This window comes from Mixia osmundae, assembly GCF_000708205.1.
Source record: "Mixia osmundae IAM 14324 unplaced genomic scaffold scaffold_8, whole genome shotgun sequence".
In the NCBI taxonomy this organism is placed as follows: domain Eukaryota; kingdom Fungi; phylum Basidiomycota; class Mixiomycetes; order Mixiales; family Mixiaceae; genus Mixia; species Mixia osmundae.
In genome coordinates, this window is record NW_014575556.1 from 635,301 (window position 1) to 656,213 (window position 20,913).

Below are 20,913 nucleotides of genomic sequence, written 5' to 3' on the forward strand. Positions count from 1 at the left end.
GCTGTGCTTGTGGTCCTTTCTCTTTCGTAGTAGGTCCGCTTATAAAGGAGTCGCTAGATCTGATGAATCAAAACTCGACCGACTGAGTTTCTCGAAATGGCAGGCGCAAAGGAATCGATGCGGTCATCGGACACGTCGACAACCACCAAGACGCCACGTCTGTCGATCACCAGGCCGAAAGTCGAATGCTGCCAGGTAGCCGCTCAGCTTCGACCATCAGAACTCGGACCGAGACGAGACGAGTCCCATAGAGCCGATTGTCTCGTGACATAGAGGATGCGCGCGGTCAGACCATCGCTTGACAACGCCTCACCCCTTTGCACCCAACGTGCTTGAGCTTCTGCGCCATGCCGTCGTCAAGTGCTCGTACGGGCATGGCACTCGACCGAGACTCGGCCTCTGCTCGTCCAGCCGTACAACACAACAGTTCGCCCGTCTCGCCTTCTTCGTTTGTAGGCGCGTCTCTTTCTGTCGACCCGACAGCTCAGCCGCAAGCAAGTACGAGCAGACTGAGTCCTGCTCTTGTGCCGAGCACGAGCACACCAAATGAGGTGATCACCTTGCCGCCTGCCAAGATTGAGCCCAAGATTATACCCACCCGCTTGGCAAAGGATGGCATCAAAGAAGTACCGGCACGTTTCGAACGTTGCGAGCTCGAAGATCTCATCGGTCTCGTCGGTCAGCCTACGCATCCTGCATTGACCAGCTAGTGTCTGATGCAGGCTTGACAGCGTCGATGTTGACGAGACTGATCGAACACAATGATCTCATCCCGCTCACGCCAACATCGCTCACTCGCTTTCATTCGAGAGCCCCGCCAGGTATTTCCGTCCACGACTATCTCGTTCGGATATCACGCTATACCAATGTCGAGCCTTGCTGTCTCCTCATCCTGCTGCACTATATCGACAAGATCTGCGAGAGTCTGCCCGCGTTCACCATCTCCAGCCTGACCGTACATCGATTCGTCATTGCGGGCGTGGCTGTGGGCAGCAAAGCACTCAGTGATAGCTTCTGTACAAACGGGAGATACGCCAGAGTGGGAGGTGTAAGCATGCAAGAGATGAACCTGCTCGAGAAGGAGTTTCTCGCCGTCATCGATTGGCGCCTCACGGTCAGCATGGCAAGCTTACGTCAATCCTACGTGCTGACGTGGACCCTTTGACAGACGACGGGAGCGTTATTGTCGCACTATTACGCGAGTCTGGTGGGTTCTCATCCAGGCTACCGGCTCATGGACGAAGAGGCACCTACCACAACGGCCCCAACTTTGGGACCGACCGAAGCCGACGATGATGTCCACATGATGGCTGCGCCTCCGCCGCCAGAGACGTCTCCCAATGGTCAATCAAGCCAGAGCTCCGGTTCAGGTAGCGCGTCACAGCCATCACCCATCGAACGGAAACCGCGTTCGGCGCAGAAGAGGACAAGCAGCGCGCTAGATAGCAGGTCAAATTCGCAAGGACGTTCGAGCTCGGCTGCTTCCACACCTGTGAGCTCTGTCTTTCAAGTCGCGAAGCACTTGGGAGCAAAGATGATCCATCCCCGGCATCAGTCTGCTTCGCCAGATTCGAGCGTATCATGAACCCTACGCACGACAATCCGCATTTGTATGCTTAGACGCAGCTTCTCGATGCATTCGCACGCTCAGGCAGGCGCGGAAAGATGTGCATTGGGCTCGCTCAGATGTTGTCATACACGCAAAGTGAAGGGTAAGGTTCTCAAATTGTCAGAGTAGTGAGAATGGATATGAGGCTCTCCTCGATGAATGACAGGGTGATCTACTGAGTTTTCTCGTCCTTCTTGGCCTCGGCATCACGCTTGACCTCCTTGCCCTTGCTCTCGGCCTCACGACCGAATTCCTTTGCCTTCTTCTCCGCCTGTCTGGCCTTGTCCTCGGCAGAGTTGAGCAAACGTTGGACGTTCTCCTTGCCGCCGTTCTTGTACCAGATCCCGGCGTTGAGGTAGGAAGCATAGCCGAGCCAGAGACTGTACGGTACATAGGCATACAGCGTTCGTTCGTCGACCTTTGCCGCAACGGTCTGTCTCTCTCTCTGCATCAGCGCGCGTCTCGCTAATGTATGTGATGACGTACGGTGAGGCCAATGACCGTTCCTGTGAGGGTGAGGATGTCGACGAGAGCGAGCTCGACTTGGTGCGCGCTGAAGAAGAGCGGCGACCAGACGAGATTGAGCGCCAGCTGGGCATAGTGGAGCGTCAACGCCGTCTTTGCGTTCTCCCGAACGGCGAGACGAGGGCTCGTGTCGAGGGCCTTGACGAGCAAGTGGGAAGCGTATCCCATCCCAGCGTACAGCGCAGTCCAGACGATAGGGCTGCTTCTCGTGTTAGCACTGCCTGGCCTGAAGATAGAGCGGTCAGGACGCACAAGGCAGCGCGAGGAGGCTCTCCCTACGCGTCAACAAGTCAGCGAACGCTTGCTGATGTCGTAGAGAGACTCACGACTGGCTTCTTGAGGGTGTCATACCAGCTATCGATGGAGTTGCGAGTCACCAAGCCTGGGATAAAGCCTGTCGCGCGCTTGTTAGTCCATCTCGACAAGCCCTGGAGTTGCAGACGTACCGAGTGCGACGGGTACGCCTACAGCAATGGCGGGAGTGCGAGGCACGTCGACTAGGAAGCTTGGCAGCGTGACCATTCTGTCTAAGAGGCGGCTTCTGGTTGGCTGCGGTCGTACGCTATCGCAACAGTAAAGGACGGAAGCTTCCGCGTAGCGTCTCGCGTCGTCGGCGAGTTTCGAGTCGTCGCTAAACATTGACGAGATGTCGCCTATCCCTTCGTTACCTTCTCACCGACGACGACTTGTTACGATCGACAAACAGTCAAGATGCTCAAGAGACTCGTACTGCTCGTCGCTGCTTTGTCGTCGGCTCTGGCTCTGCCCGCAGATAATGCACCACGAGCCGAGTTGGTCGTGCCGCGCTCGCCCGACAGCGTAGCGACCATCGCAACAACGAGCCACGACGAGCGTTCTGTGCTCGATGATCCTCACGGCATCGTCTATCATGCTGACTTTCAAGGCTTCGATACGTTCGGCAGCAAAATCATCGAAATCAAATTCGATATCACCATCGATCTAAAGACTGGAGTATGTCGCTAACCTTAGCAACCACAGAAGAGTCTGACTGTCCTGCAAGGGCACTATCTTTTCGAACTACGCCTGGCCCGTGAAATACAGACTGGGCACAACAGACAGTGAGCAGCGCAGCCCTCGGCGCTGTTCATGCTGATCGATTCCTGCTGCAGCCGTCAAGAGTGATCCCACTGGACGCACCCTTGTAGCATGCTGGTTCCGTGCGTATGACACGCTTTCCTTCACGCCATGCTGCTGAGTACAGCTTTGACAGTCACCATAGTTAATCTTCTTGATGCCAATGTGTACGCGCGCTTTGTGTCCGTACATCAACCGAAGCTGATGGAGCACACGCAGTGCCTTCTGTTTCGCTTACAAGAGAGGCGAGAAAAACATCTACGCCTACCGATATGGGGATATGAACTGGCATGACAGTGAGGCCGTAAGTGCGCGCACTGCTACGTATCTGCGCGAGCTGATGTCCGAGTACATGTTCAGCATGTCATCGAAGTCGAGACAGCTACGTCTGTTGCTCGTGCCCCAACATGGCTTTCACTGACCCTCGCTGTCACAGGATGACGCTCAATGGTGTCGCTTACGATAACGATCCGACCCTCTAATCCTTTGCGCCCGTAGAATGGCGTCTGGCACGGGAAACTCGCCTTGTTGTCTGCCCATTTCTGTCTCAATGTTAGACCCTATCACCATCGGCCTGAGACGCATGCACGAATCCTCGATATCACAAGATGCCTCGTGCGTGGTACGTCACTGTGTTTAACGCGTTAACGCGTCGGCGCGAATGGGTTATAATATAATGGCTGCACCGACCGGGTTTTGACAAATGCCGTATGAGCCAAGCACCTGATAAGCCATGGCGAGCTTATCAGGTCTGCGTGGAACGGGCTACAAGCAGCTCAATTGGTGAGTATCAGCCTCATCAAGGATGAAGCGGGCTGACAGGCTGCAAAGGCTGCTCCTCGTCGAATTTGTCATTGCTGTCGTGCTCGTCACTTTCTATCTGTTCTACCTCAATCGTCTAGCCGGTGTAGTGCTGGGATGGGCCCTCAACAGAACGATCGGCCGGCGGAACAACGCTCGCTTTTTGTTCGAAGGCGTACAAATAAGCCCACTCGGTGGTCGGATAGCCTGGAAAGATGCTCGCTACCAGTCTCGCAATCAGTCTCTGAGAGTGCTCGAAGGCAATATCACCTATAGATGGTGGTTGAGGAGGACCAGGCAGGACCAAGACAGCCGTCCAGACGCTCAGAAGCTGCCCTGTCGTCTGGCCATCCGGCTGGAAGGTGTCGAATGGTTCCTCTACAACCGCACGCCTTCTTTCGATGACATATTGGCACAGTTGGCATCCCAGACCACCTCAGCAGCGCCCTCTGTCGTCGACAAAGAGCCTTCTCGCCCTCAATCCTTCACAGCCCACATGCACAATGACTCTGCCGGCGAGCCAGCCGATTCGAGTGGAGATATCGATTGGCTGCGTGAGCTTCTGCCTGCAGAGGTCAGAGCGTTCAATGGAAGTATCGTACTGGGCAATGCCTCGACACCTACGGTTCTGATCTGCGCATTCGATGCTGTCGCCGGCACGTACGAGACCGTCAAGAGCAGGTCAAAGCACGACAGGTATAAATCAGTCTTTCACTTCCTCTTCGAGAAGGCAAAGATCATCTTCAGAACGAACCCAGACTACGAGGAACCCCTGCTAGAGCGCGGTCAACGTGCTGCAGACTTACTTGTCGTTCAAAATGCGCTACCAAAGTCGACGTTTGACCACATGAGCTCTACCTTTCAAGCTTTGCGCCAGGGTGATTTTGCAAAACGCTTCAAGCTCTACTCATTACAGACCCTCGATGCGCCCTTTGCTCACCCGGACATGGCAGCATGGAAAGGCTTGGAGCGATACCGGACGGAGGACACGACGGGAGCTCACGCGGCGGAGTACGCGAAAGTCACAACCTTGCTCGACACGCCTGCTCTCGATCTCACTTACTATGCCGATGTACCAGGCCGCGTTCCGGATCAAATCAGTCAGCGTGCGCACGGTCTGCTCGATTCGTATGACATCGGCAATGGCGATCTAGCGCCAGAGTGGGGCGTCGATATCCAGATCAGAGGCGGCGTCGTCAATTATGGTCCCTGGCTAGACCGACAGAGGGGCGATCTCATGAAGACTTTCACGCCCGCCGTCTTCCTCGATGCTGTCGAGACTCCGCGCCTACTGCCTGGTCAGACTCGCTTGCACACTGCTCTCAAGATATTTGCAGAGTTCACTTCGGCTACCAAATTTCGAGTTCCCACGCGGGAGCAGTCCAAAGACTGGAAATACGACGGTATGACGAACGACACTGACTCGATGATCGGTCTCGGGCCCAGACCTTACGGCTGGTTTGACATCTCAGTCGGTGCTAATTCCACACTCAGCTTCGTCTTGCCCATGATCGCCTCCGCGAGCGGCTACGATACTGTCATGGAAGTCCATCTCGACGAGTTTAGCGTCTCGTCTAGTGTCAATTACGTCACCTTCCTCAAGGCCTCTCTCTGCCGTGTATCGCTGCAAATGCCTGCACCATTAAAATGGGATTCCTTGCACCATTGGGTCATCACGACATCGCTCACGTCCGGCGAGATCTATCTCCTGCGAGACCACACATACCTTATTGCTGACCTCGTCAAGGACTGGACGGCTGCCCCTGCTGCCCCGTTTACCAACTTTGTACCCTTCCTTTACAGCATCGATCTCACGCTCGTCGACTTCAAGCAGTATCTCTATCTCAACGATCACAATATCATCAACAACCCACTCCAGATCTCTGACAACACTTTGTTGCTCATCGATGTGCCCCGCCTGACTGCGCATATAGAGGTCCCGTCGGACGTCTATAATGCCTCGGAGAATCTGGTCACGTTCGAAGCCGATGTACGCTGATATCTCTTGCTCGTCGCATTTGGCTGACCTTGCTGATACAAGGCCGCAAATGTGGACTGCAAGTTGTCATTGCCCGAGTGGAACACGTATGCTGCCTTTGCAGAGTCGGTCCCGGTTCATTTCGGCTCGGTGGCACATCTTCATCTACACGGCAAGTACACATACCATGCACAGGTAGAAGTAGGTCAAGTCGAGTCGCTTGATCTCGACGCCAAGGTACGCTCTATTTTTGAAATGTTGCATACTTTGAGAGCTGACATCTGTGAAGCTCGTCGATATGCGCTTCAAAGCGCTCGGCTACGTCCTTCGCACACTCGTCAACCTGCGCGACTGCTATTTTGGCGTTTTCACTCACTTTGCAACTCTCGAGGAATACCGCTCGCGCCTGTCGCGTGACGTTCAAGGGGATCCACTTGAGCGCAAATGGCGGCCTGGCTTCAACGAAATCTTTGATGTCAACCTATGCCTCGAGATACAAGATGCGGCAATGGTTCTCCCGGAAGATCACTATCGTTGCAACGACGGGGTTGCTTTGCTAGTACCGGATGTACAGCTACAGCTGCGCAATCACGATTCGTTCATGGAGCTCGCTGTCAATGCTGAACACTATCAGCTTGAGCTATGGACTGCTTGTCAAAACCTCGCGACCTGGCATACCAAAGCAAAAGATCGCTTACTCGCAGGCGCGGGCTTCGAGGTCGCGGGCCATCGAATGTTTGGGCCTCAGCCTCGCACGTCAACCTACGCTGGCCATTGGGATGTCAACGTTGGCTCGATCGACTCGTGGCTCACTTTCAAGGACATCATGATGCTGACATCGGTCTCAGCTGCTGTGGGCTTCAGCATAACAGACGCCGATAATGCACTGCCGCCCGACTTCGCTCTGGATTCGGATGCTGACGCGACCTTTGCGAGCGTCAACATCGAGTCGTTGGCCGGTACTATATTCTCAGATTGCCGCACATCAGCCCTACATGCATCACTACCTCTCGGCGTACAAGTACAATCGAGCACACTCATCTCGATGGACGCCCTGTCTACTGTGCAGATCGAAGTGCCATCAATAACGCTAGTCACGCTACTACAAGAGAAAGGACAAGATTGCTTCACGCAAACGGCCCAGCTGCTTAGCAGTCTGCACATCGACGTTGTCAAGCGTCGTAGTGATCTCGAGGACGCCTTTCAAAAGCAGCGCGCATTCATCATGGGCCAGGATGCTCTCTCACATCGATTCAAGCCGCTTGTCATGCCGCACAGAGGTCGCGACAGTGAGTTGACAGACTCTTCTGGGGCTTTTGAGCTCAACCTAGTATCAGCGCACATGTCTGGCTTGTTCCTGCCCGCATTGGGAAGGACATCGGAAGTCAAGAAGGGTCAGCGGACATTCCACCGCGAAGCCTGCACTGACATGCTGTCCTACAGACCGCAATGTCTCACGAACAACAGGGCGCGAGGAGGTATACGGAGGCTCAGAGCAAGACGAATTCGCAGACTATGAAGCAGAAACAACCACTGCGACCGCCAGGTAAGTTTTGCGACTATGGGATGCTGTCATGGGCTTAGAGCCTGCTCTGCCCAGTCATCGTCAGAGTTACGAGAGGCCAACGTTTTTGCGGTTAACACAACATCGCAGCAGCTCTTCTTACGATCACGAAACGCGCCGCCGAGATGAAGCTCTTGACTTTTGGCAGAATCCTCAGCAATGGTTTCTGCGTGATGGTCACTGGCAAACCTCTGCTTCACCGACAGTGGGTTAACGATGATGATTGCACCCTTGACTGACGTCGAATTAGGGGATCCTCAAGCCACCTGACGTGCTAGACAGCAATGCGAAGGTACAGCGACCTTGGCCGACTGTCGAGCATGGCGAAGAGATGACCTGCGTGCGCGTTACGAGCATGGGAGGACTTCTTGTCCGCGCCACGCCGCAAGTTGCCGCGAACTTGGTTGCTTTCTGCTCATCACGAAGTCACGTATGCGTCAACAGCCTTTCAAGACGGATTAAGCTGATGGGCAGCAGAGACAGACAAGCGCGGAGTCTGCACTTGACTCTTTGCAGCGCGCATTCATGGCGACGTACCACGCCGATGTGCCGGCATTTCACTCGAGAACGATTCTGCGCATCGACGAGGTCGACATCAATATTCGATCGTGTCAGGACACGCTTCAAGAGGCGGATGTAAGTGCACTAGCAGAGTCGCGGACTAGGTACAAGAGCAACGGCCGGGGTGTGGCGTCATGTGCATCTCTCACTGTCGATCAAATGTCGCTAGAGATGGACATATCCGCCAATACGCGCGTGCAGGACGAAGATACTCCCCATCAGCGACTGTACTCAGACCTTTCGCGAATAGGCTGCAACGTAGCTGCCAATGACATCGCCTTGCGCCTGTCTCTGACGGAGCCCGATGCTTACGACGGGCTCACGGGGGCTGGCCGGCCTTCGACTCTGCCGCGCACACGCACTGGCACTGTGCTTGATTTGTCTCTCGCGCCCGTCGATCTTCGGATCTCGCTTGCTATGGACAAGTCTAGCGTGCGCGCCCATTTCGACGGAATAGAGATGATCTTTGTGGAATCTGCAGCCGAGCTGATTGCAGGAGCAACCTGCGCATGGCTACAGGTGGCTCGACAGATCGGTGAAAGCTCAGTCGATGCCGAGATCGGTCTGCCGAAGCCTGCTTCGCGTAGCATGCGGCATCTTGTCATATCTGCCTTGCAATCCGCAGCTAAGGATGGACTGGACACAGAGCCTGCATTCCTCAATCGCGCTTCGTACCTTGTGCACGGCGGTCGCCGGAGTCCCAGAGGCGACTTCAGCTGGAAGCTTCTTGCTCACATACGGCATTGCGCTCGCCATGCAGGCTGCCGAGACTTGCGCGGTGCTTCTCTGGAAACTTACGATCTGCAAGATGCTGTGGCGCTTCTCAAGGAATGGCGTAGCTGGGAAATTGATGAAAGCGAGCTGTGGGACTTGGCACTGCTTCGCATGCTCTTTGCCGCTGATGACGCTTCGCCTGATATACTGTGGCAGCAGCTCGTCAGCCTTACCTCGGCAGTGTCGGCCGACTTGCAAGTCGGTCCAATCACTGCAAAGCTTGCAGAGGCTCGCTTTGGCAATGCTGCAAATTTCATCACGCTACGTCCTCTCAAAGGTCTGCTGCGTTCGGAAGGCTTGTACGAGTCGGGCGAACTCAGGCCTTGGGCAAGCATTACCTGGGACGGTGCTCATGTAGTTACACACCCGGCTGTTTTCGGTCTCATTCGTCATGCGCTCCGGGTGCGGAGGGTATTCGAGCATCGCGTGCAAGCTAGCAAGCCAGCTCCTGCGATTGACACAAGGCGTACACGTCAGATCTGGCAGCGGCCGAAGATCTCGAGCGCACTCGTGCTCACAATTTTGGCATCATGCAAAACGATCGACGTCTCAATCGCTTCCGAGCTCAGCGTCAGTCTGGTGATAGCCGACCTCTATGCTACCTCGCAAGTCAGACGTGAGCCAGACAGCGAGCTTTCGGGCTCGACGCAGATTCTGGTCGGACTTCTGGAGCTGACTGCTTCAGATAATTCCGGAAAGCCTAGCTCGCTAATGTCCGTCACGCTAAATCGCTTTGAGACGTCTGCAGCCTGGCTGTCCGGCGCGTCCGCCGCTTCGAGCTTGTGCTCCAGCTCGGCTACATCGGTCTTACTCACGCCCACACTGCATGCAGTTTCCCGGCTGGCCAGCTTGTCCGCAAGGTTTCCACAGAGCGTGAGCCGCATGCACACCCTAGCTGACTCGTGGCGCCAAGATATTGTCAAGCATTCGGCAGTCTATCTCGACAAGCTGCGACAGGACTGGCAGGCTGTAGACGAGGCTCTACATCGCAGTGCAGGCCCGACTCCATCCTTGGGGACAGCGTCAAACCGACAGGCTATTCGAGTAGCCATACAGGTATCGCTTGCAAACACAAGTGTGCAGATGCACGCTCTCCAGAAATTATCAATCGAATATGCGCTGCGAGATTGTAGTCTCGGTTTCGAGTCGATCATCGGCGCGGGGTCTTCGCAAAGCTTTCAAGGCTCCGTGGAGGTTAGCGGGCACAGCCTAGTATTGCGCGACAGTGTCAAGTCGGGTTCCCTGCGGCGCATCGCGTTATCTGCTGTGCGAGTCGTCTATGATCGCCGAGCAGACTGTGCACTGGTCAAACTGCTTGTTGATCGGTTTACGGCGACATTATCGGTACAGCTACTTGATTATGCCCTAACATTGTACCAAGCTATCGAAGCGGAGTATGATGACCTTGAGCCAATCATCAAGCGTTATACTGCTCGGCAGCCAGCCTCGAAGACCATCCAAGTAGCTTCAGCATCCAGCAGTACCGTCAATCCTTCCATCAGCGCGTCCTTGCTTTTCAGCGGGTTTCAGATCGCGGTCCAATCACCTAAAGCTGTCCAATATTTCGAGAGCGGCCGGGTCGTGGCGGACATTAGCAAGCCATCAGACAGTCAGTCCATTCTTTGGCATGCAGCTCTTGACGATCTTGTGATATCCCTGGATCAGCCACATGGGCGCACGTCATATCAGCGCAAAGTCTCGAGTCGTCATCGCTTAGCCTATCTCATGCTCAGCGTCAGTGCCAGCAATCAAAAGGTCAATCTTCCAGAAATCGTCGAAGACAAAGATGCCTCTCACCTCTCACACCTTCACCTGAAGATCTCACATCTGCATGCTGTCATGCAAGCCATAGCTATCGAAGCACTGGGCTCACTGATCGATTATCACATCATCGAAATCAAGGCACGGCGTTCTCAGCGAGCAAAAGAGCTCGAAGCGATTAAAGCGAAGCTTTTGGACGCTTTCGACAGTAACACAAGTTCCTCTGCTGCTGAGGTACCTTGGGTTACGCGCTGTGTTCTCTCGCTCTCGGTGAACGAGCTCGGTATCGCGATACCACTCGAGGACTTTGGCACCGAAAAGAACGACCATGTCGCGGTCGCTGCATTCCTTTTCGCATGCAAAAGTCTGACATTCGCTACACAAAAGGGTAGTGCTGGCTTTGTCAGCATTACAGGGCTTTCAGCGCAATTCGTGGATCACTTCCGTCAAGCTCGGCGAGACCATTTCGCTGCTCGGGAAAGCCGAAACAAAATGCTCATGCCTGCATTGACGGTGATTGTTAGTCCGCACGATGAGGAAGCGCTGCATACCACATCGGTCTCGTCAGAAGTCTCAGGATTAGAGATAGATATGGACCCTTCCATCCTCAGACGATTTGTAGCTCTCAGAAGGGTCTATCAGCTCAGTAACGACCGCTACAACCGCCTCGAGACGCGACCGAGTGTTCAGACATCCTCGTCACTGGCATCGGATGTCGACTCGCTCCCCGAATCGCATGTCGAAGCATCGAGTCGCCAACACCTCTTCAAAGGTGCCTGTCATTTTAAAAGCGGCGTCGTTCGGCTGCACGCCTATTCTGCCACACGCTCCTCTTCTATCGTCAATGGATCGAGCCTGGAGCGAACGGCGTCCTTGACAGAGACTCGTGCGGAAGTACCACCGAGAGATGCAAGAGGAGCTGGGCGTGCCGACGTTTTCGTCTTGCCTGGCGTTTCTGGTACTGTCATACATCGAAAGCTGCCACAATCGACCGATGCGACAGCACCATCTGAGCTGCATGTGGCCTTTGTCATTCATTCGTCTACCAATGTGCTCTATCCGACACTCCTGCCCTTTATGAGACATGCCCTTGCGCAAGTAGACACGGGTGAGGCTGCCTCTACGAACCAAACTCAAGCGCAATCGCACGAGGAAGAAACGGAGGGTGTCGCCGACTTCGAGCCTCCTGCGATCTTGGGGGGTCTGAGAACGAGTATCAGCATACGCATAGATATTTCCAAGCTGGACATCAGCTGCGGCGCTGCAGCACCTGTTGCAGTCTCTCTGTCGTGGCAGAGCGGCGGCTTCCTGGTCACTCTGGCACCCCATGCAAAGCGCGTCTCTCTTTGCGTCAACCTGGACGAGATTGCAGTCGATTTACGGCATTCCTTCTCGCCGGAGAAGTGCATAGGCGCGAAGGTCAAGGATCTTGCGCTGTCGATGACGTTGAATGTGTCAGAAGTCGCAGGCGAGCCTCATATACTGGCGGTAGCTTGCGATATTGCGCGAGTAGCATCGGAGCTCAACGCCCGCCAATTACAAGATTGGATCTGCATGAAAACAGTCTGGATTGACGAATTGAGCGAGCTCACGCAGTCATCGACGTATGATGACCCTGTCGCAGATGTGGAAGCAGGCCATCGTAATTGTGGAGGGTCGAAGCTTGCGGTCACAGGACTCTGCCGCATTCGGTCGCTCACATTTGTTGCTCAACTCGGTCAAGCTATCGGGACCGTCACTTGCGAAGTGCAAGCGCCATCAATCAAATTCAGCAAATCCCCTCATGGTCTGCACCGCTCGGCACTCAGCTTCGATGGCATTACTGTCTCAAGCAAAGGAAGACTCTCAGGCTCATTGACCGTTGGACCCTCTGCGCTCATCTCTGTCCTCAAAATGCCCATCAGCAATACTAAGCTTGTCGATACAGACCACTTACTATCGGTGGCGCTCAAATTGGGCGAGGCAGAATGCCAGCTTGACTTTGATTGGCGACGTATTGCTTTGTTCCACGCTGATCCGATCATGGTGCGGGTGCAAGACGACCTGTCGAACGTCTCGAATGCAGCTGTACCAAGTCGTTCCAATGTCAAGCTGATCTTCACAGTTCGTCTGGGCGTTTGCAACGTTATCGCGACGGTCAGAACAATTCCTCTGCTAGCCCAGATCGGCGTCGACTTGCAGCGCCTCGCGCACGACAGGACACTCAAGGCGATGCAGATCATGCAGCGAGCGATGCCTAGCCCTTCAAAGCCACCGACTCAACAGCAGCTGTCGCACGCAGTGCCGTCTGGGCAGCATGTGGATCACGCTTCGAGTACGACGCTGAGTCTGACTTTTAAGAGCGAACGCCTCCGCATTGCCATCTTCCCGAGAACGTTTGCAGACAATGACGTGTATCGTGCGGATACTGGCTTGGTCAGCGCGGCGCTCATCCGGTGCTATACATCCAATGGCCAGCTCGAGCGCGATCTGACCGTACATCTCGGCTTCCTATCGATGCGACGGTTGCGGCCAAAGAAGATATTGCCCAGCGAGGAACGCGAGCTACACATTTCGGCCTGGATACAAGCATTTCGCGAAGCAACAGATCGTAACATATTCAAGATACCAACGACCGATGTCTCCATGCGATCCTTACAAGAGCCTGGTACTCGCGTCGTCGAGCATTGGTTCAAGCTTGTGTACGATGGCCAAGTGGACATTGCGCTCAATTACGCTCTTCTGAAGAGTCTCGGCGAGCTCTTCCAGTCGTTCCAACAAGCACTTGCCCGTGTAGGGTCCGGTACTATCACAGATCGAGGAAAGCCAGACGAGCCACTTCCTGTTACTGTTGAGCCACTTACGCTCATAGCGCGAGAGAACGTTATCAATCAGCCTAAGCTCAATCTACTAGGGGACGGTGAGCCTTGCGCTCATGAGAAACGAGCTGCCGCTGATTGTCATCCTACGCAGCTACGCCGCCTCTCGAATGGCTAGGCGTGCAAAGGTCCAAGTTCCCGCAGTGGTGTCATGAAGGTTCGTGCCAGCAGGGCGCAAGTGAAGACCATCTGCTGACGAAAAGCACAGGCATGACCATTCCTCTCGAGGGACTCTTGCTCGTTCTGCAGAGCAATCTCTACCACAAGCGATTACCCGCTGAGTTGCAATGACACCAGCACAACCTGTAGATACGTCCGTTGTCGTTGTAAACATTCCAGTCCTTGTATCGACCTGTGTGACATTCAAGCTGCATCGAGCAGCTTCTCGACTGAGCTGGATATCAGCAAGAGATCATCGCAGCAATTGCGAAAGACTGACTGGCATTGACATGCTTGGTCGCACCGCGCTGTCTGACGCATTGGAGCTGATGACGAGTCTCTTCCCATAGCTGTGAGCGAGTTGGCTCATGTCGGACAGTCTTGAGCATTGTTCCCAGCGCATAGTTGGCGAACATGTCACCGAGCATGATAGCAATGGGCGAGTTGCCATCAGGCAGAGGGTCTAGGGACTCTTTGACGAGCCACTGGAGATCCTTGTCGGTAGCACGCATGACGCAGCGTTCGACGACGTTGCTTGCGTACTTTGACATGCAGTGCGAGAGCAGCTTGCCCTTGAGACTTGCGATCACACGTTTGCGGTCACAGTCCTGGCCCTTTTCGACGATATGTTGTATGACATACTGCCGAAGCTTGGTCAGTACACTGCGCGACCGTGGCAGATATCGCGCCCACATTACCAAATTGATCGTTCATCTGCATGCAACAGGTCAGACATAGCTTGCCTGCATAGCCAGGGACTGACCAGAGCGTTACAGTGGTTCAGCGCTTCCTCTAGCAATGGTCGAAGAGTCTGCGGACGAGCATTCTCAAAGAGTCGCTGTATGACGCGACAGGCGTAGCTGTTCGTTGCCAGACGCGCAACATGGCCACGGCACGCATCTGCGATAAAGGTCGTATGCTGTTCAGGCACGTCGCAGAGGATACGTTGGATGCAGTGGTTCGCGTTGAGATCTTTGGAGCATCTGATGATGTGCTCGCGGAGCTCGTTCATGATGGTAAGCTGTAGATCGAGTGTACAATGCTCTATCGCCTGTCCGGCATGTCAGCGCAGTGATCCAGAAGCGCTACTTTAGCATACCTTTTGTATGACACGGCAGCCATAGAGACTGAGAGAGAGATGCAGCACGTGACCCTTGAGTCGGCCGACAAGCTCTGCTCGTTGTGCCGGTGTTCCATGGGCAAAGAGCTGCTGGCAGCAATAGTTCGAGAAGCAATCCTGGCTCAGCTCGAGCAAGGCAGGGCTGAGCTCGTTAAAGACGGCGAGCCGATCCGCGGACGATGCGTCAACGAACTTGGCCTGAATCCATCGTGATCCGACCTGATCGCGGCTGAATGCGACGAGCTGGCCTTTGACGTCCTGCACGCGTGTATTAGCCGCTGACCAGGAATCACGAGGGCATCACCTGCCTGCAGTCGCCACTCTGTGCGGCGGTCACTCTGAAGGCGGTCGATGGCATGATGCTCAATAGCCGGTGGCGAGGCACGATACTGATTAGGCGAGGCTGGCTTTGCGAGAGCGTGGCTGTAATTGTGCAGAACTTGGGCGTACATAGGCTGGAACTGACGATCGGACTGGATGGCAGTCGTCAAGTCCACATGAGTCTGCGCGACTTGCTGGGGCAACAAGTCTAGCTTTGTGAAGATCTGCGGTCCGTAGGCCTGTTGTTGGTCCAATATGCCCGCAGCATATGGCATCGCTGCATAGCCTGCTTGCAGATTGGCCAAGCCAGGCAGGGGACCTACGACTTGACCGGCAGACATATAAAGCGCTTGATCCGGCGTGGGTCGCGGTGAGGGCGGCAGAGACCAGACTGCGGTAGCAGGTGGCAGAGAGCGAGGATCATACGAGGGCGACCAGCGCGGCGAGAGATCAACCTCGCCTTCGAGTGGCAAAGTCGCGTGACGAGGCGAGGCACGCATCTGCTGGAACTGTCGAGCAAGCGCCGCATCTTGGCCTTCAATGTTTGCGCCTGACCAGCTCATGTAAGGCGCCTGCTGTGCCTGAGCCTGAGCCTGAGCGTGCTTAACTTCGCGCTGCTGTCCAGGCGACCTGACGACCGAGTCGCGGGGCGAGGAGCCATAGAGGGCATCGTACGCGAGCGTCTCGGGCACGGAGACACCTCTGCTCGAGCACGAGAGAGGTGAGGAAGCGTGGCTGGATGGAGGAGGCGCGAATGAGCGACGGCGTCGGTGGTCGTCAGCGCTGCCACGTCCGTTGCTGTCGAAGCTGTCGTTGATCGTAGACAAATCTGAAGCAGCTTGTGAGGGCGAGCCGTCCTCGTGTGGATCGGCCAGCAGGCTACGGTGTCGTCGGATGGTGAGCGGGCTGGCTTGTTTGGCGGCAACGGCAGCGTGACGGAGTCCATTCGAGCTGGGCGAGTGTACGACGGTCTTATCTTGATGAGACATGTGCAGCCGAGCTCGAGGGCTTCGGGGCGACAGGAGCTCGCTGACAAGTGTCTGATGCTCCGTTGCCGCCGCGAGCTCGAGCTTGGCAGTCGCAGGTGAGCTTGCGGGCGTCGTTGGCGTACTCGAGCCATACAAGCTCGTGAGGCTCGCTGCCGAGGGTGACGGTCTGACGTGGGAGGGAGGCTCGCTATAAGCCAGGTCAGGCCAGGCGCTTGAGTCTGATCGCAGCTCGTCAGACACGGCAAGCTCATCCAATCGATTGCGAGGCTCGATGCTGTACGAGGCAGCGTGCTTGGGCAGCTTACGGAGAGCGTCTTGACGACGAGCAGCGAGCGTCGACAGGCTCTCTGTCGAGTTGGTAGATCGCAAGAAGCCTTGATCGTCTCGTCCGATTGCACGCGCAAAAGCACGTCTGGCGCCTGGCGAACTTGGCAGCGAGCGATCCTGTGCAATTGAGCCTGCCCAAGCACGACCCCAGATGGTCTGACTCATGTCCTGAGCCTCATCGGGCTGTCCGACGGGCTTGTTGTCGAGCGTATGGGCTTGACTTGCGAGCGAGTGATCTGACGAGGGCGTGCCAGTCGCATGATCCGACGTCGTCGAGAACGTCACAGCGGACGATCTCCTCGGAGCGAGAGGATCATGGCTCGGATGGGCATGATCGTGCGTGATTGCATTGGCAGCAGCGGCGGCAGCAGCAGCAGCGACGGCAGCAGCGACATTGGTGAGACTTCGAGCACGCGAGGCTTGCAGGCGGCTGACGTGCTGCTCCTCATTGACCGAGTCTGTAGCGTGTCGTAGCAAGTCTGACCACTTGGCATCATCCGAATCTGTCGGCACGTAGCTTTGATCGAGCGTCTGACCGCACGCGCCTGCTTGACTCGGTCTGATGGTTGGCGAGCCTTGGTCGCTGAGTCGAGTAGCTGCGGTATGTGCGGATGACATGCTTGCCATCGCTGACATTGAACTTCGCTCGAAGCTGTGAGGTCATCAGAATATGTGTGCGGGTTCGTAGGGACGACTGACAGACGTTTGACTTTGATAGCGTGAGCGAGTGAGATTGTCAAGGGCTGCTTGTCCTTTGAGTCTGAATGAGATGCAAAGCAGAGCGAGCGAAGCGAGACTAGACCGTCACCGGCTTAATCAAAGAGACGGATGCAGACCAGAGCCATGCTGAGACGACCGAAATGAAAGTTTGCAGGGGTCGAGCGAGCCAAACAAGCGAACTGTATTCGTCTAGGGTGGTAGGCAGTGTACAACAGCACAGAGAGCGTGGCGATCAGGAGGCGAAGAACCAGCTGCTTCGCTTATCGCCTGAAGTCGTAGCACGTACGGCTGCCAGTGAAGCATTGAGCCTGTGATCATCGAATTGAGTCAGTCTTGTCACCGCGGTAACGCGTCAGACCTACGGTGATGGCGCCGTCTCGGCAGTCGCGCTGCCCGCCCCTCGCAGCGGTCGGGCGACACGTCCAAATTGTAGCGCACTTGCAGCCGATGCGGCGTTGACGGCTTGAGGACTCGATCGTGTACTCAGCGCGCGCTCGTATTCGATCCGGTCGTGAAGCGCTTGTAGCTGAGAATTGTACTTTGTATTTTGGGCTGCAAGGCTGTCTTGAGCGTTTGCGAGGAGTTGCTCGAGGTTCTGAATGCGCTCATTGCGCGCTGTGAGCTTCCGCTCGGCCACGCTGACGTCCTTCTTAAGAGAAGCGTTCTGCTCGACGAGCTGTCGCTGCACCAGAGTGAGCTGGTCGAGATTGCGTGTGAGGAAGTCCATCTTGCGTTGCTGTAGTCGACTATTGCCATTGCGGATCACAGCATTGTATTGCTCGCGCGTCTCGTCCAAGGAGATCTCCAACTCGACCACCTGCGCCACATTGAGCGCAATACACTGACGGCTTGAATGTGCAGCGTACCTTTTCGCATCGATCTTGCAGATCCTTAGTCAGCGATTTCTTCATCTTGTCAAAGTCTGCAAGCTGTGTGACCATCGTCTTGCGAATGCGCTCCATATCGCGAGCGCGTTCCATGAGATCTTTGCTGCCTTCGATGCCCGCCGTCGTGATCGCAAACGCACGCTTTGTTTCTTCGAGCGTCGAACGCAGCGAGCCATTGCTCGCATTCAGGGCTTCAATTTCCGCCGATTTCGTGGCCAGATCAGCGCGAAGGTCCACGAGGTCTTGCTCAGATGCCCTTTGGTGCTGCAGGGCCTCCTCGTCCGAACCGAACTGCTGGGCAGTGGCCATTTCGTCTTTAGGCATCTGACTCGATGCAAGATCTTTGTAGCCTTGCCCAGCCGAACGCAGACGATGCTCAAGCTCCTCGTTCCTTCGAGAGAGCGCCGCATTTTCTGCTTGACTGTTGCGTAGACGTTCTTCGTGTGAGGCAAGAGCAGACTGGCCGTCTTCGATCTGCCGCCTCAGCAGATCGAGATCACTGCTGTCGTGTGGCAGCTGGGCACCCAGAGACTTGTCGAGTCGATCCAGGGCTTCTCTGATCTGCGTCTCATGCTCGGTCGATGAAGACTGTACAATGTAATCAGATTGGCACTGTCATCAAAGATCGCGAGACGCACTGTGTCAAAGTGGCCCATGAGAGCAGCCATCTTCTCGGCTCTCTGCTTCTCCTTGTCGCCCCCGAGACCGCGGCTTTGTTGCATTCTGAGCTCGGAGATCTGGCGCTTGGCATCCTCAAGCTCTGCTGTCGTGTCGGCGTTCTGATCCTTGAGCGCATCGACGACGATCTGGGCCTCCCGATTCTCGTGAGATAGACGCTCGAGCTGCGATCTCAGGTCGTTGACGAGTGCGGACAAGCCACCGACCGACTGCGAAACATCAGCGCGGCTCGTCATTCGTGTTCGATGACATGCCTGAGCATCGCGTGAAGCAGAAGCGCGCAAAGCCTCAAAGTCGGCCTGGGCCGTGCGTAATTGCTCCACATGTGACGCAAGTGCCGATTCCTGTCAGTCTGAATGAGCTCAGTCTAAGGTCCTAGTGTGGTGCTTGCCTTTTCTGCTAATTGATCTTGCAAGTCGTTCTCTCGCTTGAGGAATTCTTCTCGTTCGTCACGATCGAGCGACACGGTGGTTGGAGTTGGCGGTCTACTCTCTAGATCACGCAGAGACCCAACAGCAGGATTAATGGGCGTCGTCGATCGGTTGGGCGTACTGGGCACATCCGTGCTGGCAAGAGCGAGCGTTGGTCCTTGCGAGCGGGCACGCTCGAGTGTTGCCCACGCTTCTTTATCGACTGTACCTCCCGCGCGCCAGATGGATAGCTCGGCCTCCAGGAGTGCAATGTAGGTCTGATATTGAGCAATATCCCGCTGGGCATTCTTGAGGAGCGCTTTGAGCTCTGCTGGAGAAAGCTCGGCATTGACTCTGGCTTTATTCTTGATTGACTTTGCTCGAATGCCAAACCTGAGCGTCGAGATAGTCTCGGCTTCGTTGTAGATGCTCGGCGAGCAATTGATGATCAGAGTCGTTCTCGAATTTCCACCGAGAGATTCTTGCAAGATTCTCGTGAGCTTCGAGTCGCGATAAGGGATATGTTGGGATTTGCCGTCGGTGAGGGCATTGATGACCATCCCCAAGGCAGAAAGGGATTTGTTGATCTTCTTTGCCTCCTCTAGTGTCTGTCCGCTTGCGCCTGTCTTGCCGACCTTCTCTGAACCGGCAAGATCGACGAGGTAGAGATTGCCATTCTTTTGGGAGCCTGTCTCTGTGTTGCGTTGATTGACGCTGATGACAAAGATGGAATGAGATCTCGAGCTTTCTGCATTCATATCTGATCACTAATGTCAGCGCTAGCGTTCAGCAATAGATGATCGACACACTCGTTGCGCTGACTGCCCGAGTCAAGCCGCCTTGCTTCATGATCTCGTAGACTTCTGGCGCGCTGCCGACGTAGAGGACCGAAAGGTTCTTGACATACACTCCCCGCGCCTTGTCCTCGTGAATGGACAGGTTGTCATTCTGGGGCGCAAGTAGATCTCGGATGCGCTCCATGTAGATCTCCATATACGAACATTTGACGAGGTATTCGATATGCGGGGGAGAGACCATGATAGAAGCAAAGATTTGTTCGGTGATACGAGGAATGAGGCCTTTCATCTTTGGATCCTCGATGTCTGTACCCATCATGGTGTACGTCTTTCCCGAACCGGTCTGTCCGTAAGCAAAGACGGTGCCGTTGAAGCCGGACAGAACATCATCGACTATGCCGCGCACGCCATACTCAAAGACTTCCTCTTGCTTCGTGTCCATCTCGAACGCTCTGTCGAACGTGAAGCCGTTCGCGTCGGGGCCGCGTAGCGCATCTTGGGACTTGAGCTTGACCGTTGTACCTTCGGGGTCAATCGATACGATAGGCTCTCCGCCAGCTTCCCGCAGTTCTAATGCATTGGGCGGTCGAAACCTGGCCGGTCTCGGGTCAGTCGCGAGTGCGAGGACAAGGCAGAGACTCGGGACGCACCGACAGACGACTTTGATATTGTTGCTCATCCTGGGCACTGATCACGCACTTTGTCGAGTGGGACCGACTGTCTGTGCTCTACATACAGTGCTGCCGAGCCGGGAGATGTGCGCCGTGTGATCGCTAGCCGAGCGTTGGCAGCCGGCGCGGCCAGTGACAATGAGGTGCCTGAACAAACTTGCCTTGAGGTCCTCAAGTCGTGTCAGTCGATGCGTCGTGACTACCGTGGGACAGCCGAGGTTGTACGGCAACAGCTGCTGATCTTGAACAGCTCACACGCTCGGCGCCTTCACGTCGTCGGCGGGATAGCAGCAGACAGTCGCACGCGT

At 55.4% G+C, this 20,913-nt stretch overlaps 5 protein-coding genes across 5 annotated transcripts; 3 read left to right on the forward strand and 2 right to left on the reverse strand.

Annotated features, from left to right (window-relative positions):
* Positions 1 to 82: 82 nt before the first annotated feature.
* L969DRAFT_89376 (uncharacterized protein) lies at positions 83 to 1,845 on the forward strand. Its single transcript, XM_014711211.1, has 3 exons — positions 83 to 678; positions 732 to 1,114; positions 1,169 to 1,845. Exons 1-3 carry the CDS (start codon positions 348 to 350, stop codon positions 1,583 to 1,585), a joined length of 1,131 nt encoding a protein of 376 aa, XP_014566697.1. The 5' UTR covers positions 83 to 347; the 3' UTR covers positions 1,586 to 1,845.
* L969DRAFT_18910 (uncharacterized protein) lies at positions 1,782 to 2,656 on the reverse strand (the record flags this gene model as incomplete). The annotated part of the gene is made up of 5 exons (XM_014710922.1): positions 1,782 to 2,042; positions 2,096 to 2,333; positions 2,387 to 2,409; positions 2,461 to 2,528; positions 2,581 to 2,656. 5 exons carry the CDS (start codon positions 2,654 to 2,656, stop codon positions 1,782 to 1,784), a joined length of 666 nt encoding a protein of 221 aa, XP_014566408.1.
* A 189-nt stretch (positions 2,657 to 2,845) lies between these two features.
* L969DRAFT_95967 (uncharacterized protein) lies at positions 2,846 to 3,711 on the forward strand (the record flags this gene model as incomplete). Its single annotated transcript, XM_014711212.1, has 7 exons — positions 2,846 to 3,106; positions 3,156 to 3,213; positions 3,265 to 3,312; positions 3,366 to 3,396; positions 3,449 to 3,533; positions 3,590 to 3,615; positions 3,666 to 3,711. The coding sequence occupies 7 exons, from the start codon at positions 2,846 to 2,848 to the stop codon at positions 3,709 to 3,711; spliced, it is 555 nt and encodes a 184-aa protein (XP_014566698.1).
* A 204-nt stretch (positions 3,712 to 3,915) lies between these two features.
* L969DRAFT_25347 (uncharacterized protein) lies at positions 3,916 to 13,889 on the forward strand. The gene is made up of 11 exons (XM_014710936.1): positions 3,916 to 4,012; positions 4,061 to 6,020; positions 6,072 to 6,245; positions 6,298 to 7,297; positions 7,346 to 7,402; positions 7,452 to 7,554; positions 7,609 to 7,777; positions 7,823 to 8,002; positions 8,056 to 13,567; positions 13,621 to 13,683; positions 13,735 to 13,889. The coding sequence occupies exons 1-11, from the start codon at positions 3,963 to 3,965 to the stop codon at positions 13,815 to 13,817; spliced, it is 9,351 nt and encodes a 3,116-aa protein (XP_014566422.1). The 5' UTR covers positions 3,916 to 3,962; the 3' UTR covers positions 13,818 to 13,889.
* L969DRAFT_104727 (uncharacterized protein) lies at positions 13,448 to 20,888 on the reverse strand. The gene is made up of 18 exons (XM_014711213.1): positions 20,585 to 20,888; positions 19,947 to 20,527; positions 19,119 to 19,897; positions 18,982 to 19,071; positions 18,688 to 18,936; positions 18,029 to 18,637; positions 17,525 to 17,979; positions 17,449 to 17,470; positions 17,279 to 17,351; positions 17,142 to 17,202; positions 15,114 to 17,094; positions 14,785 to 15,063; positions 14,449 to 14,736; positions 14,379 to 14,399; positions 13,966 to 14,326; positions 13,733 to 13,915; positions 13,621 to 13,681; positions 13,448 to 13,567 (listed from the first exon to the last, which is right to left on the reverse strand). Exons 1-16 carry the CDS (start codon positions 20,611 to 20,613, stop codon positions 13,890 to 13,892), a joined length of 5,904 nt encoding a protein of 1,967 aa, XP_014566699.1. The 5' UTR covers positions 20,614 to 20,888; the 3' UTR covers positions 13,448 to 13,567; positions 13,621 to 13,681; positions 13,733 to 13,889.
* Positions 20,889 to 20,913: the final 25 nt, after the last annotated feature.